General features: G+C 44.1%; 1 protein-coding gene across 1 annotated transcript in view; it reads left to right on the top strand.

Moving 5' to 3' along the window:
- Positions 1 to 19,061, top strand: part of VWA3B (von Willebrand factor A domain containing 3B) — a 122,905-nt gene that overhangs the window by 92,944 nt on the left and 10,900 nt on the right. The window contains 4 exon segments of the mRNA XM_032469556.1: positions 3,887 to 4,070; positions 12,593 to 12,704; positions 16,561 to 16,685; positions 18,367 to 18,504. Of these exon segments, the coding sequence (XP_032325447.1) occupies positions 3,887 to 4,070; positions 12,593 to 12,704; positions 16,561 to 16,685; positions 18,367 to 18,504 (559 nt within the window).

Raw genomic sequence — 19,061 nt, 5'->3', positions numbered from 1 at the left:
ATTCATATAACCTACAATTAACTATTATAAAGTGTTCAATTCAGTGGTATTTAAGTTATTAAAAATATGCAAACCACCACCTTCCTCTAGTTTCAAAACTTAAAAATCACTTCAGAAAACACCTTGTGCCCAGTAAGTAATTCTTCCCTGTTCCTCTCTCCCCCTCTGATAACTGCCGGTCTGTCTTCTGTCTCTGTGAATTGGCCTCGTCTGGATATAACATATGAAAGGAGTCATACATCGTGTGCCCTTTTGTGTCTGGCTTCTTTTACTTAGTTAATGCAAAAACTTAATGTTTTCAAGGTTCATCCAAGTTGTGGCATATAAAGTATTTCCTTCTTCTTTCAGTATCTGTTGTATGTATACATCAGTTTGTTTTTCCATTACCCTTTTCTCCCTCATTTCCCTTTGACACTCTCATAAGACATATGTTGGTAAGCTTGACAGTATCCCACGTGTCCCTTAGACTCTGTTCTGCATTCATGTATTCTTTCTGCTCTTCGGACTTTGTAATCTCATTTGATCTATCTGTGAGTTTGCTGATTCTACAGCCTGCTCAGATCTACTGTTAAAACCATCTAATGAATTTTTCATTTCAGCTATTGTGCCTTTCAGAATTTCTATTTAGTTCATTTTTCATAATTTCTCTCTCTTTATTGATATCGTCTAGTTTCTCCTGCATCATTCTCTTGATTTCTTTGGTCCTTGGTCCATGGTTTCCTTCACCTCTTTGAGCTCTTTAAGATGGTTATTTTAAAGCTTTTGTCTACCACCCTAGTGTCTGGATCTGTCCATTTCTTTTTTTCCACCTGTGGATGAGCTCTGCTTGCATGTTTCTTTATATGCTTTGTAATTTTTTGTTGAGAACTGAACATTTTGGACATTGTAATGTAGCAACTCTGGAAATCAGATTCTCTTTCCTCCCCAGAAATGGCTGGTGTTATTTGATGGAGGCTGTGTTTGTCTCTCCACACTGTTTTTGTAAAGACTATATTCCTTGTCATGGGGGCTCCCTGAAGTATTGTCGTGTCATCTCTGTGGTTAGCCAGTGATCTGACAGAGATTTCCTTAAATGCCAGCCTCTCTCTTCAGCAAGCATTCTCCTGGGTGCTGTATCCCACTACATTCCAGAATTCCAAAATAGTTCATTCTAGCATTTATTGCTGGTTCAATAGTTGTTTTGGTAAAAAGACTAATTCCTTGATTCTTCTACTCCATTATCTTTCATGGCATCACTTCCCTCCTCACTGTTGAAAGCAAGGTGTGAGTGGGCTATGTGCTATCAGTCTGATGCCCATTCTTTCCTTGTTGAGTGCACATAACTCATTGGCTCTTCTGTCCCACCTTTCCAGAAAGCTGCTTATGGCCTGGAAGGTGAGAGCTGAACCAAGTAGGGGGTTTTCCCTCAGAGAACGCCCTGCTTTGTAATGATCATATTTTGTGCACATAGACAATAATAGTACAAGATCAAATGAGAGAGAAATACTTACGGAAATTGGTGTTAAGGGAAATGAAAGATCAAAGAGAGAAATCTCTTAAGCCTTGGATGGACTCAGGCTTGTTTCTTTATGTGTGGTTTGTCCTGGAGAGAATGTTCCATGTGCACTTAAGAAGAATATGTATTCTGCTGTTGGCTGGTGGTGTGTCCTGTATTTGTCTGTTAGGTCCAATTAGTCTAGAGTGTTAAGTCCTCTGTTTCCTTATTGGTCTTCTGTTTGGTGTTTCATTATTGAAAATGGAAATTGAAATCTCTTCCTTTAATTCTGTTGTCTATTTCTCCCTTCAATTCTGTTAATATTTGCTTCTATATTTGGGAGCTCTGACATTAGAGACATTATGTGCATATATATTTATAATTGTCATATCTTCCTGATGGATTGACTATTTTACCATTATATAATGTCCTCCTTTGCCTCTCGTAACAATTTGTGACTTAAAATAGTCATAATTTGCTGATTTTTTTCTTCTGATTGACCAAGTCTGCTTTTGAACCTCTCTAGTGAATTTTTCAATTCAGTATTGTGTTCTTCAGATCCAGAATTTCCATTTGGTTCTTTTTTATAGTTTCTATATCTTTGTTGATCTTCTCATTTTGTTCATGCATCATTTTCCTGATTTCATTTAGTTATGTATCTGTATTCTGTTTGAGTTCACTGAGCATCTTTAAAACTGTTATTTTGAATTCTTTGTCAGATAATTCGTAGATCTCCATTTCTTTAGGGTAGATTTCTGGAGATTGATTTCATTCATTTGATTCGTCCATCTTTCCCTGTTTCTTTGTATATTTTAGTATCTTTAGGTGAGATTTGGGCATTTGGGTAAAAAACAGGCACTCCTCCCAGTCTTCACAGATGGCTTCTTACAGGGGAGACCTCCGCCAGTCACCCTGACTAGGGGTTCTGCGGACCTCGCGTACCTTTCCTGGGGAGATGTCTTCTCTAGGTCTGTGTGTGTAATTTCCCAGTTAAAGAGGTTTGCCCTTGTTTTTTTCTCAGGAGCCCATGAGTCTTTGCTCTTGCTAGAGTCTGTCTTTGGTACTGCAGAATACCTGGTGGTATAATTTGCCTTTGTTCTCAGCTGCCCCTAACCTGGCATCCAAAGTATACCGCCATTCTTATTAGTGCTCTGAGTCAGGCGAGACAGATGCCAGTCTCTCGGGCAGCTCCACAAAAGACCAGAATGTTGGATGCATGTTCCGCTCTTCTCTTTCCCTCCCCAGGGATAAGCCAGGATTTAAGAGTTTTCTCCCAATTGCATTACAGTGTGCCAGGGAAGGAGAGGGGCTAGGCCAGGCAAGATGCAGTAAACTTTCATACTTACCTCAACGCCTGCTCTTCTTGGCTTTGTGCTCCTGGAGGGCTGTGACCTCTTAACTGGCTTCTGGAATTCTCACAAAGGCAATTTGGTCCATGTACTGTTGCTAAGTCGGTGTCTCTGTAGGAGAACGAGGGCCTGGGGTTTCTTACTTCACCGTCTTGCTGACATCACTCCAATTTAGATTTTTAATAAGAATTTTTGCTGTCTTCTGGAGACAAGTTTGTTTGTGGATTGAGTCATGTGGTTGTACTGGGTTTACACTGTGCTCTTCCAACATCCGATATCTAAAAAAAGGAAATGTCACCTTCAGCAATAACAGAATGATAATTAGGAGATGCTTTTCCTCCCATATCTCTCTCAGTTGATCAATCCCCCCACTTCTTCCAGGAGTGTCTGACTCAAAAGTAGCTGGTACTGAAAACAGAATCCAGAACTTGGGCCCTCCATTCCACACTGGCTTCCCCTGGACTCACACATTCTGTCCATCAGCTGGTAGAAAGTCTGGCTTCTGTTTTTTGTGCACCAAACAGTGAAGCCAGAAAGTTTAGGCCTATTTAAGCTTACAAGAGGAGAGGAGATAAAAATAGCTAAAATGAGCTAGTATGAGAATTATTGCACTGAGACAAACATTTGGGTTTAGGTTTTTTTTTTTTTTTTCCCCCACTTTGTTTTGTTTTCCAGAATCACTGCTAGGCATAGTTGTGTGAAATCTCTTTGAAACTCACTTTTGGTTCTGCCAAATGTTAGGCCTCAGGAGAAAGGAATGGGTTCCAAATATGCTGAAAAAAAATTGTTGAAAAAAAGTGCTATGTATCAAACTTCTATAAAATCAGACAACCAAATTAGGTAATGGGGAAAAGTGCCTACTCAGACTCAGAGATGATTTTTTTCTCACTTGTGCAGGTTGCCAATGCCCTGATGGACCAGAGGGCATGGCTGAGATTCTGTTCACTGACACCTAACTTCTGCTTTGACAGGTGTTTCTCAGGGGAGAGTTTACTGAAAAACCATCTTCCCATATTTTTTTCTATTAGAGTCACTTTCTGTTTCTTCCTCTTCTTTTTTTTAGGTTAGATGCAAACAAACCAATGCGGTACTTGGAAAACAAGGCAACTTTAAACGAGGCGTTAGAACGGTTGAATTGGCCCATTTCATTGAAGGAGCTGTCAGTGCTAGAGAATGAAATCCTAGCCGGGAAAATGTATGTGCAGCAGGCCATGGAGCTCCAGGAGGCTGCCAAGAAGGAGAATCACGTGAGCAGGGCGCTCGGAGAGGCGCGTGCCGTGGAGACTGTGTCTGTGTCCTCCCTCCCCTCTGTCCCAAGTCATTGCCATCCCTGCGCCGGCCTCCCCCCACCTCTCCCATCTCTCACCACACTGCTTTCTAAGAGTTAGAGTGAACCCGCTTACGGTCTCAGGACTTCTTTCAACAGAAAGGAAATACCATTTGATTTTAATCTGGCCTGGTTTTTTAACAATACATTTTTTAATTGAAAAATAAAACTAAACAGAAGTATAATGTAGTGATTAAAAGCCTGGACTTTGACACGAGCCAGACCAAAGTGCGGCCTCAGATCTGCCACCTAATCTCTGCATGATCCTGGCCAGTGACTGCTGTCTCTCTCAACCTTAGCTGTTGTTGTTTTTAATCTGAAAAATAAGAGTTTTAACAGTAGCTGCCTCACAGGGTTGTTATGAGAGTAAAATGAGCATTTTAAAGTACTTAGTATTGAAAGCCACCCATAAGTATTAGCAATTATTATTGCTAATAAAACAGACCTTCTAAAAAGAAAATTTAATATTTGACAGCCTTATTATTTATTACCACATTGGATCCTTTACTTTTTTTTTTCGTAGTATAGTCAGATTATTTAGATCATTTACTTTTAATTTTTTTCGTTGAATAGGTTTTATACATAGATGCAGTCAGAATGACCATAATCTTGTTGTTACATAATCCTGCTAGTGGAGGAGATGTACTGGAATAGAACATAACCTCAGTGAGGGCTGAGATCCTGTCTGGCCTTACTCATAGCTGTATCTGTAGCACCAAGAATGATGACAGGCATGCAGTGGGCACTTGACAAATGCTTATTGAAGAAATGAAACCGAAGTCCTTATAGCAGAGTGTTGTAAATATGACAGCAGAGGCACAGTCATAGAACTGCTGGAAGATGGGGGTTCTGGCTGAGGAGTTGAGGAAGTCTTCATGGAGGAGGATGATTAAACTGGGTCTGGAAGGACGTGTAGGAATTTGAGGGTGGAGGTGTGAGACATGTTCTGAGTGAGAGAAACAGCTTGTGCAAAGCCAGGAAGGTGGGAAGAACATGGCATGTGCACCAGGGGCATGGCAGGAGACAGTTGGGAGAGGGAAGATGGCCCTAGAATACAAGGAACTTGGACATCTCTCCTAGGATCTGGGACTTAAGCCTGTAGAAAGTGGATACCAGCGAGGGATTTTTGGCAAGCAGAAGACTTGTGTCTTGGTAACAGATTTGTGTCTTGGAAAGATTATTCTGGCAGCCAGATGAGGCTAACGTAGAGGGGAAAGACCAAAACCAGGTGCGAACTCCATCGAGAGGTGCTGAGTCCTTGAGGCAGGCCAGTACAGTGGGGAGGGAATAGGTAAAAGAGACAGGAGTTGGTGGAAAGTAAGGTGTGGGGTGAGCCAGAGGGCAAAGTTGAGGATACCCTCCAACTTCCTGTCTTGGACACCTGGGAGACAGAGGCATTGCTCATAGCATATCCATCGCACCTCTGCTCCTCAAGGAGACAGCCCCTCGAAACACTCTGTCATTCTCTAACCCCTTTCCACATTTTTGTTTTCGTCACAGCACGTTTCACCACTGGACATTGTGCACATATTTGTTTATGGTCTGTCTCCTCTGCTAGAATGAGGCTGGGACTTGGTCCATCATGTTCTAGGTACTCCTGGTGCCTGGAGTATTGCTTGGCACCTTGTAGGCACTTCCAAGCATTCAAATGAACGAATGAAAGAATGAGAGGAAGAGGTCCCATGAGAGGAAGAGTGGGTTTTCAGGGAAAGGTAATTCACTTTAGGTCTTCTTGATTCTTGGATGTCCACAAAGCATCTGGGTGAGAAAGGTCAGCAGGCAGCCACATGTTTGGCGCTTAGGAGAGAAATCTGAGTTAAGGAGATAGATTTGGAGGTCATTTGAGGTGCTAAGGGAGGAAGAGAAGACTGTGGAAGGGGCCAAGACAGGAAAGTCAGAGGAGCAGAAGGCCCGGGGTAGGGAGCTGTGGTGCCAGAGCCCGAGGAGGAGAGGCAGCAAGAGCCCTGGGCCTGGAGTCAGACAGACCCCAACGCACGTCTCAGCACTGCCACGTTCTAACCGTGGGACCTTCTCAGGCCCTCTAAGCCTAGGGCGCTCATCTTTAAATTAGAAGAAGCATTGCCCACCAGAAAGATGGCTGTGAGACAAGCACACAGACTGTGCTCAGGATGGTGTGCAGCGCTAAGCGCTCCACAAGAACTGCCCTCAGCGTACATCGCCCATGACTGCTGTGTCCATTACGAAAGTATGACCGAGGAGCTCTGAGAAGTCCTGCGGGGTGATGTCGGAAAGCCGCATGCGTTTCAAGAGGGAGATCGTTTGTGATCTTCGCCAGAACAATTTCAGTGGAAATTTAAGAGTGGAAACCAGTTTGCAGTGGGTGGAGGCATGGATGGAAGTTGGGAAAGTAAAGGTAGAAAGTGAACACTTTTGTTTCAAGATCTTTGTAGGAAAGAAAAGAGAAAAAAGCTAGAGGGAACTTGACCTGTGTGCCAGAGCAGGAGGAGACATTTAGTTTGTGTAATGGAAGTGATGGGTCCATTGGTGCCCCCTTTCTCAGTTGGGGGCTAAGGCTCTCCTTTCCCTGCCTGGCCCCTACCTAAGGTGTCTAAGGCCCCCACTGTCTGTCCAGGGCAGCACCCATGTCCCCAGGATAATTGTCTGTAGGTAATGAATGGGCAGGGAGAGATTCATAATTTGACAGTTTATCTACAGAGTTCTTTCCTCTCTTTGAGTAATCCTCTATGATGAAAGACTTTGTATATTATTTTCTTAAAACAATACTTCTGCTCACCATTTTTTTTTCATGCCCAGCTGATTTGATCCCATGACCCACTAACAGGTGTCAACCTTCAGTGTGAAATACGGTTGGAACCAAATCTCAAGATTGCAAGGCTTTGAGATCCTGGGGTGAAAATTCATCACAGATGGAAGTCATCTTTAATGATTCATACATAAATAGGGTCTCATTTTAAATTCTCTTGGCAAAGACCAAAGATTTTGATCAAGGATGGTGATTTGGAGAGGAAGAAACCTTCCATTTTTCATTAAGACACCCTAGAGTTTACTGATAGCACGTAGCCAAAGGTAATCAAAGTTGGTTGGAAGGGGACCCCATCAGAAATGCCCATGCACGTTCAGAAGGGAGTGGTCACGGGATTTGATCCACTCCAGGGCGCCTTGTGGAGTCTGGATGTTGGTGGCTCTCTGATAACTGTCCTCTGTCACATGTTGGCATTGAGAGTAGCTGCTACAGTGGTTCCTGAGTTTGGGAGAGCTTCATGATTTTTCTGTTGGTGAGGATCAGAGATGGGGAGAGGTGGCTACACATGCCAGTGTCTGGCTAGTCTGCACCCTGATTTTCCACTCCGGCTTTCACTAGCAGTCCCTTATTGGCCCCAGGATCAGACATAGGTGAGAACTATTATCCACATGCTTTGCCCAGCACCCTACATGGGGCACATTCCATGCTTAATTGTTCCCCCTTATTTCCATAATCCACTGATTTTGTGGCATCCCCGGAGATGGGCGCTTAGCTTACTGACTACAGAATGAAAGGAGAGATCTTAATTCTGAAATTTTACATTCCCCTTGAAAACTCCCTTCACCAGAGCCCTATCGTTGCCATGATTGTAGATTTCAGCATCATTGGCCAATCCTGAGCCCTCAGAGCTGCAATATGGTGGAAGTCACCAAGGGCATCTGAACTATAATTAATCTTCCCTAGTTCTCTCCGGGAGCCTGATCTAGGGCAGCCCCTGCAATGTTGTCCTGCAACATTTCCTTCGTCAATAAGGATTGTTCTCCAGAGCAAATCCCAAAAATCCAGGCCCAGAAAGATCCAACAGGCTCTCTGCACCCATAACTTTGACTGCCTTGAAAAATGTTGGAGGCAGAAAATCTTGTTAAGCTGTAAGCAGCTATAAGCAGCACTAAAAGAGGACTTGGAAATGTACTGACACAGCTGACTGCACGTGGTTACTTCTCCAGGTTGTGACTGGCAAGGAATCTGGAGTCTGTGGCCTTGAGGGAAGGCGACTTGAGCACTCCACTTCATGAAAAACCATCCAGGAGGAAGGGTGGTTAGGAAAATGCATAGCGGGAGGGAGGATGGGGGTGAGGCTGGGGAGAATGAAGAAGGGACGACCAGAGACCACTTGGATTTGAAAACAATATCTTGGGTTGTGACTTAGTTGGGGAGACTTAGGAATTTCTTTGAGTTGCATAAATGAAAGTCAGGATCAGCAGAGTTATATTTGCTCCCGAATAACATTTGGACCAATTGTCATTCCTGCTCTGTAGCTCATCCTTTGACAGTTCTCAGTAGCCCCTCTTTAAAGGGCCAAGGGAGGCATCACACCTCAACCCCCTCTGACTAGTCAGCCTTTATCATCCCACAAGTAGAAACTTCAGTCTCTCCTGCTGATTCCTGGGTCTGGTAGGAAGACTAACTCCCTGGTGACTGTGACCTGTTCTCCAGGGACACTTGAGACCCCCTGAGGAGAAGGTGGGGAATTAGCCAGTCTGGGTTGTGTATCAGCGATGCTGTCACACAGAGAATGACACTTGGAATGAGGGTGGAAAGAAGGAAAGCCTATCGATTATATCCAATTCTGCATAATCACTGAATTTACTTATATTTTAAATGATATTAGAATCAACTGTATGTATATTTCGTATCATTTCTTATTTAACATTATATCTTAAGCAATACTCCATTGAATTAAATATTATTTTAAAACATGAAAAAAAAAAGAGACACATGCACATTCAGCCAGTACCTCGGTGATAAGTTAACATCTGGAAATGGGACCTGAGGGAGGATGTAGGACATGTGACCAGGGGGGACTGAAATCTCAGAGAGAGAGGTGCCCTGATGGGATGGGTGAGGATGCTGGAGGGAAAATGCTGCCAACCTCATGATTGCACCACAGTTAGCAGGGATTTAAGAGAGGGTCCAGCTCAGGAACACCAGCCACTGAAAGAAATTCAACGGGAGGAAAAACTCCCACCAACTCTAAATATTATCTGAAAAGGTGTCTGTCTAGTATCTTGATGTTCACGAGTGGAAGGGGGGTGGAAATCAGCTCTAGGGACAAAGATCACGACCGGATTGTCTTTTCCTTCTAAAGCTAAAGACAACCCTCTGGGCTGGAGATTTCAGCTGGGTGGACCCCAGCACCCTCCTGCCATGAGGCTTATCTTTTTTCATTGGCTAAATTCTACTCTAAACAGGTTTGGGGATGGTCACTGACCTCCCTGTTTGGAGTAGATGAAATGAGTGCAGGGGGGCTTATCCATAGGGTCCAGGCAGGAACAGCATCCCATTTAGTTGCTTCAAGTGAAGACACATGAATGAAGGGACTATTCGCAGAGATGGAGGCGGCCACCAGGGGATTTCACCCCCGCACTGGGGATAGCGGGAAGTTGTCGTCACCCCTAGACTTGAAGGGTACGGGGGAAAGTGCAGGTACTGAAGCTGGTGAGAGTGAAGCCCACCAGCAGGAGAGGGAGGTGTTCCTAGAGAGACGGAGGGAGGGAGTGAGGGAGCCAATACCCCAGTCTCCTCCTGCTGCTGCCCTCTGACCTCCTGCCTCCCATTGGCTCACCCTATCGGGAAGTCAGCCAGCAAGGGAGACTGGGGCGTGTTGTCCTTGGGGGTCCTGGGGCGTGGAGCCGGACAGGGCCGGGCAGAGAATGGACCTGGTGAGTGACCCGAGTAACCAGCACAGAGATCTCTTGAAAAATTTTCTTAAAGCATTTTTTTTTATTTTAATGCCATAGCCTCATGCGAGATGTCTGTATACAACCATAGTAGCCAGCTGGTGGTGGTCCACACTGCAGGCAGTGACACAAAAGTGGCTCCAGAGTGTGGCTATTGTGCACCTCTGGAGTAGGGATAACTGTAGCAGTAACATCCGAATGACAAATCGCAGAGCTGTAGTGATTCTCAGGTTTAAATAACTTAAAGCATTTCATCCCTCAAAGAACAGTAAGGGAATATTCCCCGAGAAGATATTACAAGTTTGCTCTTCAAGCTCGGGGAAGCAAGCGTTTCATTCAGCAGAATAATGCATATTTATGGTTAGGGTCCTTTGCTGCTACCAAAAAGAGAAAAACTAACACCCTCCAAAAGTTCCCCCTTTCACAAAAACCCTTTGAGTTGCTATTGGTTAAGGCTGGATTGGAGCTTTTTGCTTTCAGGGTGGTTACCTCTTCCCCACAGCCCAGTGCTGCTCTGGGCTGGGGACTAGAATACCGTCTGGTAATTCAGGGCTTCATCCTGTGATTGTTTCTTGTGCTTCCTAATGGGCCACTCGCACAGCACCAGGGACCACACTGGGCTGAGGGTAAGACTAGACAGCTCTGCTCGGGAAGCAGCCCCCGCAGAGGGAAGTTGGAAACCAACGTAGAAGTTTTGGGGACGTGTGTTCATCAGACTGTGTTTTCTAAAGTGATGACAGACGTTCCCCAAGGAGGAGGGGAAAAACAACTCCACAAAAGCAAGTCTGCTTTGGATTTTAAAGCAACACTAAATGCCCAAGGCTTCTTAAAGGGGATGATAACTCTCTCTGCACGTCCTCCTGGCCAAAGCTTCCCCCTTAAGCCTTAGGCGCACCCAGTGTCCTCATTGTCCCCGTGATCCCCGTGCCAATGTGCTGTGCTTGTGAGAGGTCTTGCAAGGAGATTTAGCTTCCTCTTCAAACAGGAGGGGCTGAGGCAGGAAATTCCACTTGGAGCTTCATCCTTTGGCCTAAGGTTTTGACTCCTGATAAAATGCAAATACCCTGGGAAGGAATGCGCTCTAAGCCTTTCATTTCTCTCTCACTTTTTTAATTGAAGTACCGTCAGTTACAGCGTGTCAGTCTGGTGTACAGCACAATGTTCCAGTCATGCATATACATGCATGTACTTGTTTTCATATTTTTTTTCCATTAAAGGTTATTACAAGATGATGAGCATAGTTCCCTGTGCTATATACAACAGGAACTTTTTTTTAAAATCTATTTTTATATACCGTCGGTTACTCCTCACTCTGCTGCCAAGATGGGTTGGGCAAGAGTTTGCCACCCCTGATTTACATTTTCCCGTGAGGATTTTTTCTCATTTTCTTTCAAGGGCTCATTTCTAAAAGGGACGCAGACCCTGGATCCTCTTGTGGTAGAGAAAACCCCTCCAAATCTGAATAAGGGGAGAGACAGTGGAGGTCAGAAAACGCTCCAGGCTGGCCCTGATCTCCTCATCAAGGTTTTAAAAAAGAGTTGAATTATTCACAGAGACAGTTTGCGAATGTTCTGGTCTAATAATCAGCAATCCTAGCCAGAGAAAAGGTCAGAACATGCCTGCCACCACATGTATTATCCTATTACAGCAGTCACAGACTTTCCTCGGCTTTAGGGACAAACATGGACAGACAAGCACGTTGGAGCCGCCGCTGGTACAGCTGAGAGGCTGCATGCAGCAGAGTTCAGTGATTTGGGTCAGGAAAATACATAGTGGTTTTATAACAAGATTCCAAGCCAAAGACTAGTTCTATTTACATCACAGAAATGCATTCTGTACCTGATGTGGAAACGTTGTTTGTTAAATGGAAAATTCGAAGGTGTCAAACACTGAGTGATTTCACCCCGCCAATGCAAACATGAGAGCATGACCTTGGAGCTAAGTAATGAAACGAAAGGAGGGTGGCACCATTTGGATCCTGATCTACATCCCTTGGTAATGGAATCTGGCAGAGAAGTGAATTGGATTCTCTGAATTTTGGAGACAAGGCAAAATCGAATGGCCCAGTGGACAGCATCCTTACTGCCTGTGTCCTTGCCCACCTGACTTCCTCAGTGAAATTGGCATGCAGCTACCCCCATGCACCTAAGCCTGGAGATGTGCTGGTTTATTGGTTTAGTGCTAGCATGTCTTGTTCTCATTCTCTGACTCTTATCCTCTATGGATTCTTTTTAAAACCCAGTGGCATCCTTGTATTGCACATGGCAGGAACGAAACAGGGTGGAGAGCGTTCTCTGGCATGGGCTGTACATACATGTATGTATGTCTCTAAAGTCTTTGGCAAGATTCAAAAGCAGCAGGATATCGTCTTCCTGGACAGGTGCTGTCAACCTTGTGACTGAAGGGATGGTGTGTCTAGCTGCCCTGACTGATGTCCTTCCATCCCGGGAAAGTGATGCTCTGTTTCTGTGAACGAACCGTTGTGTTTGTTTTAACAAAGCTTGATGAGATTTAGGCTGCAAATTCTGCCTTACTTTCTATGTACAGTGGTCCCCATATCAGTTCAGTTTTTAAGAGCCTGTTCCCAACAGCATAGAATAGAAGGTACTCAGAGTGAGAACATAGTATGTGCACATTGTATAATTCTTCAACAGTGTGATTCAAGTAGAGAATCCCAAGCTATCCTGTGTGGTTTTCACTGTCTGCATTGAATTTTTCTACCAATTATTAATGTTTTATCTTTTTTTTTCTCTTAAGCAACAGAAAAGTCAAGGAACTCCAACAAAGAAAATCAAATCCAAAAAACCGGATCCACTCAAAGGCCAGAAGGTGATTGCAAGATGTGATGAAAATGGCTTTTATTTTCCAGGTAGATGTTTTATTTTGTAAGATTCCTTTGTTAAGTAATGTGGTATCAGGAATTAGAATTTCTCAAACTGTGCTTTCCCTAAAACACTGACACTTGATGAGCTGTATGAAGGTACTCCACTTCTAAAATGAAATGATGGTGAGGTTTCTCCTCATATTTGTGGGGAAATAATAGCCAGAAAAACTTGTTTATTTTAAATCTCTCATTTAGTAAACACATTTTTACTACATATCTATTATGTTCCATGAGTGTAATATTACTAAGTATTCTAGTGTAGTGAGGAAACAGAAGAAAATTCTTGTCTTTGTGGAGCTTACTTGCTAGTGAAGGAGACAGACAAGCAACCAAATAAATAAAATATGTAGTGTCTCAGATCCAGGGCTGTGAAGAAAAATCAAACCACAAAGGGAGTTGAGAGTGTCAAGGTGAAGGTTGCAATTCTAAATATGGTGGCTAGACTGGGATTTCAAAATTGTAGAAGAGATAAACAAGATTATACTGTATAGCACAGGGAAATATACACAAAATATTATGATAACTCACAGAGAAAAAAATGTGACAATGAGCATGTATATGTCCATGAATGACTGAAAAATTGTGCTGAACACTGGAATTTGACACAACATTGTAAAATGATTATAAATCAATTAAAAAATGTTTAAAATAAATAAATAAATAAATATGGTGGCTAATGAAGAGCTTCTGGGGAAGGTGGCCTATGAATAAGGACTTGAAAAAGGACAGGAAAGCCATGAGATTCTTTAGGGGAGAGAGCTCTAAGCACAGAGAACAGCAGTACAAAGTCCTGAGGCTGGAGTGCCCACGACATCCTCTTCCCGGGAGCCAGTGTGGCTGGATCCAAGAGGTTTGCTGAAGACATCTGGGGCAAGTGATCCTGAAGGAATCAGCCAGGTGAGGTTCAGCAAGAGCTCTATGGATAGTGAAAATGGTATGTGTGAAGCTCTAGAGGTGAAAAAAAGCATATGTCTGGAGAAATAAAATAGATTATGGCTGGGACCTAGAATGCAAAGGAAGGGTAGACGGTAACAAAGCTCTTCAGAGAAGGTGGGTATGGGGCTGTTCATAATGGGTCATGTTAAGAAGTTGGGACTTTATTGTGGAGCCACATTTAAAGCAGGAAGAAACATAATCATACTTGAAGTTTTGAAAAAATCTCTCCCATTGCTGTGTGAAGAGTATATACAAAGAGGATTAGGATGTCACTTAGGTCCCTGGCTTGGGCCATAAGGTAAATGATGGCACCTGTCGGAGATGGTGTGGACAGGAAGATAACGAGGTATGTCTGGGACATGATGAGCTGTAGGTGCACCATGAGGCACTGGAGTTCTCAGAGAGGCTGTTGGAGATATGGGTCTAGAGTCTGGAGAGGAAATCTGTCTGGAGATAGAGATTTTTGACACTTCAACACAAAAGTCGTCATTGAAATCATGGTAAAGTCCTACTGGGAAAAGAAAGCTTAGAGAAAGAACCCTGAGGAAGAGCTGTCAAGAGATTATACTTCGAAATATAGCTGCTCTTACATGTAGGCATTATCTGTCAATCACCAGTTAAAAAATAATTATTTATTAAGCATAATTAAATCAAATCTGCCTTTGAAGTGGGAAAATACTTCAACAGGAGTTTGGGTTTCCTGCAGGCACATGTGTAGAGCTGACAACTAGGATATTTCATTTGAAACTGGGTAAATGTGCTTGGAAGTTGATGGGATGGGAGTAAATACGGATCTGGATGTGTGAGATAATGAAACTCTGCTTTTCAAGAGCAGGGCCTGAGCACCTTCCATTTCTCTGGGGCTCAGATTTGCTGAGAGGTGATCATAGGAGGCCAGCCCTGCTTGGTTTTCTGAATCTGAGCCGTAGCAAGGGATCCAAGGCTAATTTGGCAGTTGAATGGAAATACATGAAAGGACTGGGTTCCCAATGTGCCTGGATTAAGGCTTGGGATCAGTTTGCTGGCCAAGGTCCCAGGAAAAAGTAGTATTGCTCGAACTTTTCCCCAGCACCTTCCCTGTATGATAAGAAAATGCAGAAGACTAACTGCCGCTCACCCGGGGAATCGGGGAAACGGGGCCCACACTTAGCCACCGCAGTACCTGAGGCCACGTGGGCAGTGATCATTGCCCCGGTGGTTTTAAATATGCAGCTAGAAGCAGGGGACACGCACTCCTAATAGCTCCATGGGATTTGGCCATTTGGGAATTTTTAATTTGTGGCTCAAATAAGTCATTTTAAAGTTAATAAACATTTTAATTTAGTCCTATACTCAGTTATTGTGATTAGTGGCTAGTTAGTAAATATTGACTCTGCCGAATTAAATGATGAGGCCTGGGTAACTGGATGTCCTTAATTTTTGTTCCCCTCCCCTCAGTCCTCCTCCCTTTGCACCGAAGTCAATGAATCTTTTCTTTAATTGGGAATTTCAACTCTATTTTACCCTTATAGAGTTTTTTTTTTTTATAAAAAATAATTTTACACTTACAGAAAATTTGCAAGAATAATAAACTCCCACATACTCTTTGCCCAGATTTACCAATTTTTAACATTTTGTCACATTTATTTTACCACCGTTATTATTTTATTTTTCTATTCTCTCTCTCTCTGTCTCCTTCGCTCTACCCATAACACACACATTATTTTTTCTGAACTATTTGAGATTAGGTAATGTCATCATGCCCCTTTGCCCCTTAATCCATCAGTGTGTATTTCTCAGGAACAAGGGTATTCTCTTAATAAAACCACAGTTGAGTTATCAAATTCAGGAAATTCAATATTATTATATACTCTTTTAACTATATATTTCAATTATCTTAATTGTCCCAATAATAGCCTTTATAGCATTTGTTTCTCTCCTACAAGGTCTCAATTCAGAATCGTTATTAAAATTTAGTTACCGTGTCTCTTTTGTCATCTTTAATCTAGAATCATTTTCTAGCCTTTCCTATCATCTGTCATGATACTGACATTAAAAAAAAATTGTTTTCCCTTTCTTTGGCCATTTAAAACAAGACACGTGAACTTGAGAATCGAAAATCAGCAGCTATTTCTTTGCCACATGAAAGGACATGGGATTTGTCAAAGCCAGCATGGGAGCTGGAGCAGGGGTGCCAGGCACTCACACCCTGGGAGCCCAGTGGGGTCGAGCACATTTCTGTCTCGGACTAGGGGGTCCAAGTGCAGCTGTCACTGCCAGGGAAATGTCATGTCAAAACTTCCCCCTAATACTTATAATCCCTTTTTAATGGGAAAAGAAATTTCAACTAGGATAAATGACAAAATACGTGCACCTTAACACCAGTATTTTCTTTTCCTGTTAGAATAATCTCTATGTATATAACTAAAAGACAAGAAAACTTGCTGCTTTTTCTTTTCTTCCTTCACTGATTGTATATTTTAGGGAAGCCATTGGGTGTGTAATATTAGCTGATAAGTTGATGAGGGGAATTCATATTTCCTTTCACGTTCACAACGTAACAATAACGATTTTCTATCTCCAAGTGTTACAGAAGGAAATATGGCTAAAAGAAACAAACAAGGGAATAGGATGCTAGGACGTGTCTGGGGAGAGGACATTTCTAGGAACAATGTTCCCATCAGGACGGTGCTGGTGATGCTGGTTGAACGGGCTTCCGTGTGTTCTCTCAGCTTCCCAGCTCAGCTCCAGACCACTCTGACCGAGCAGGCATCCCACAGGATCCAGTGTTATGTGGTGGAGAAATGAAGTGGCACACTGATTGAAACGGGCAAAGTGTTACAGCTCAGTGAAGTCAACAGGCTGGGGCAAGCCTAAGGGAATAGGCATTGTCTTTATATTTTGTTTTAAATCTGACTCCTTACAGGGCTTGTGAAGAAGTGTGTGAGCCCCACCCATGCGCTCGTGGGCTTCCGGTATGGAGACACCAAGGTCGTGCCCATCTCATTCATCACACCTGTAGGGGGCGCCATGCCCTGCCCGCTGCTCCAGGTACCTGCTCCAGCCATCTCTTCCCGGGCCCCTTTTCACCATTCCCAGAGCTCTGGATAACAGTGGCCCCTGTTCCTATGACCTCTTGCCTAGCAATCTCTTTGCTCCTGACCCTGATCTGCTAACACCCTGTTAAGGAGCTCAGGACAGCACAGACCTGTTTGCATAGCCCCTTGAGGCCCTTGTCACTTAACAGACACTAGACAGTTGGGGGAAAGGATTTGCTATGGCTGCTGGTACTCATGAACTGCAGAAGTTGATACTAAAACAGATTTAATAACAAGAGCAGAGAGAAACTGTAAACTGACTATACTTCAATTAAGAAAAAAAAAAGCGCAGAGGTAGCACGTTCCTTGACATCGTAGTCAGCTGATGCCAGACCTTGATGCCTAGAACATACATTTGAGGGGTGAGCCAGGCTGATGTGCTCTCATCTGCTTATAAATTCGTCAAAGCGGTGCTGTGTCTAGCCTGTCCCCTTGCGCTATCCTCATCCCAGCACCAAGGCCAGAGAGTAGAAAAAGCCCTCCCCCATCTCCACTGCTGCTGTTTCTTTGATACTGTGAGCCAGGGCAAAGAGCACCCTGGGAGCACTCACAGGATTCCACGTTGGTGTCTGTCCCCGCCTCCCCCGGGCAGACTTGGGGCACACATCAGTGCACTTTGCCCCTGACCATTAATCCTCCCCACCTGACAGATGCCCAGCAGCCCTGGGTGCCCCTTCATGAGATTTGCTTTCTACTGGAACTTCTCTCTTGGTGACTTTTCCCCATGTATGTGCTTCAGAGCCACATTAAACAAACCTCGTCCTTTCCTCTGCCCTGATCACCCTTCAGATGTGTAGGGCGCTGTTCATTCTCTCTGTGGTCCTCGTGTGAAACTGTTACTGACCCGGGTTCCTGGACCCTTTAATCAATAGAAATCCATAAGAGGCCAGAGGAGGAATTCAGGCAAGGCTTTACTGGGACTTGTGCTGCAGCAAAAAAAAAGTAACAGGCGCCCTTGCTCACTCCCTGGGGGGTTGGGAGGGACCAGCTGGTTCCTAGAATGGGGTGAGGGTAGGAGCAGGTCAAGAGGGTCGGGTCAGAGGGGTGGCTCAGGTAGTCTGCCCACCCCCTTGGTGGTGCTGTGTGGCAGTGCCCTGCTTTTGCTCCCCGCACCTCAGAAGTGGCAGTTGGGTTTTTGTTCTTATTATATCTTATTGCTCATAACTCACCCCAACTTCACATGCACACAGTTACTTTTGGCCCCTTATAGTTTCTTTGTATTCTGTTGCTCAAGGAAACATTTGTCCAGGTGCAGGCACTGCAGCAAAGGGCCCCAGGTCCCAGGTCCCAGGTCCCAGCCTGTCTCTAGACATTCCAGGTTCCTTCAACCAGTCTTTGTAGGATATGGTTTCCAGACCCCTTGCCATCTTGCTAGCTGTCCCTGGGACCCTTGTCAGGTGAAGTCCTGCTAAAAATGAGGCTTTCCCAAACTGATCACAAGTTTCTAGCTGTGGCCCAGTGAGCCCAGAGAATTTTGGAACTAGTGACTCTTTCCAATTGAGAAAAAAGAAATATTTGAATTCTAGCATTAGTACTTGCTAATCATCTTGGGGGATGTAAAACAAGCTTATATTGATATTGTCTATAACATCTGTAAGCAAAATATTTGCTATGAATTATGTTCTCATCTACAGGTTGGAGATTACGTGTTTGCCAAAATTGTGGTACCCAAAGGATTTGACTTTTATGTCCCCGCCATTGTCATAGCCCTTCCAAACCAAGATGCAGCTGAAGATAAATTCTACACAGTTTTAAAGTGTAACAACCGGAGAGTAAGTAGACTTTCATTTAGAAAAGAACTTTCTCTGTAAGCAGAAAGTAGCTTCTTTTACCCCTGCCTTTCTTGTGGGCAATGCTTCTCTCTTTCCTGGCACTACTGGAAGTCTCTAAAGTGATTTTTTAGCTGTATCTATCCACCACCACCCCGACATCCACTCCCTGTGGTTAGAGATCTGTTCACTGTGCAACACAGAATCTGCCCTCACTAAGGTCGCCATGGCCTCCTAGCACACCTTCACCCATCAGATGGTCTTTGGGGCTCTCATTCCACATCTGATGGCTGGGGAGGCTCACTCCAATCCTGGCCTCGGCCACAGCCTCCCCGGGTTCTTACTGCACCACTCTCTCTCTGCCTTCAGTTGAGAAGGCTGTACCCCCATGAGCAGGGGTTTGGACAACATCCTGGGGACAAAGGGAGCTAGGTGAGCAGCACTTTGAGATAAGAGAGGGCAGGTGCCAGGGTGGCAGGCGGTGGAGTGGGGCTGTAGAGGGGGCCCAGGGAGGGCTGAGACGTGACCTGGGTCTGCCCTCAGAGAATGGTGGTGCTGTT

The sequence above is a fragment of the Camelus ferus genome, chromosome 28 (genome assembly GCF_009834535.1).
Source record: "Camelus ferus isolate YT-003-E chromosome 28, BCGSAC_Cfer_1.0, whole genome shotgun sequence".
Classification (NCBI taxonomy): Eukaryota; Metazoa; Chordata; class Mammalia; order Artiodactyla; family Camelidae; genus Camelus; species Camelus ferus.
This window is presented reverse-complemented; position numbering and strand designations above follow the sequence as displayed.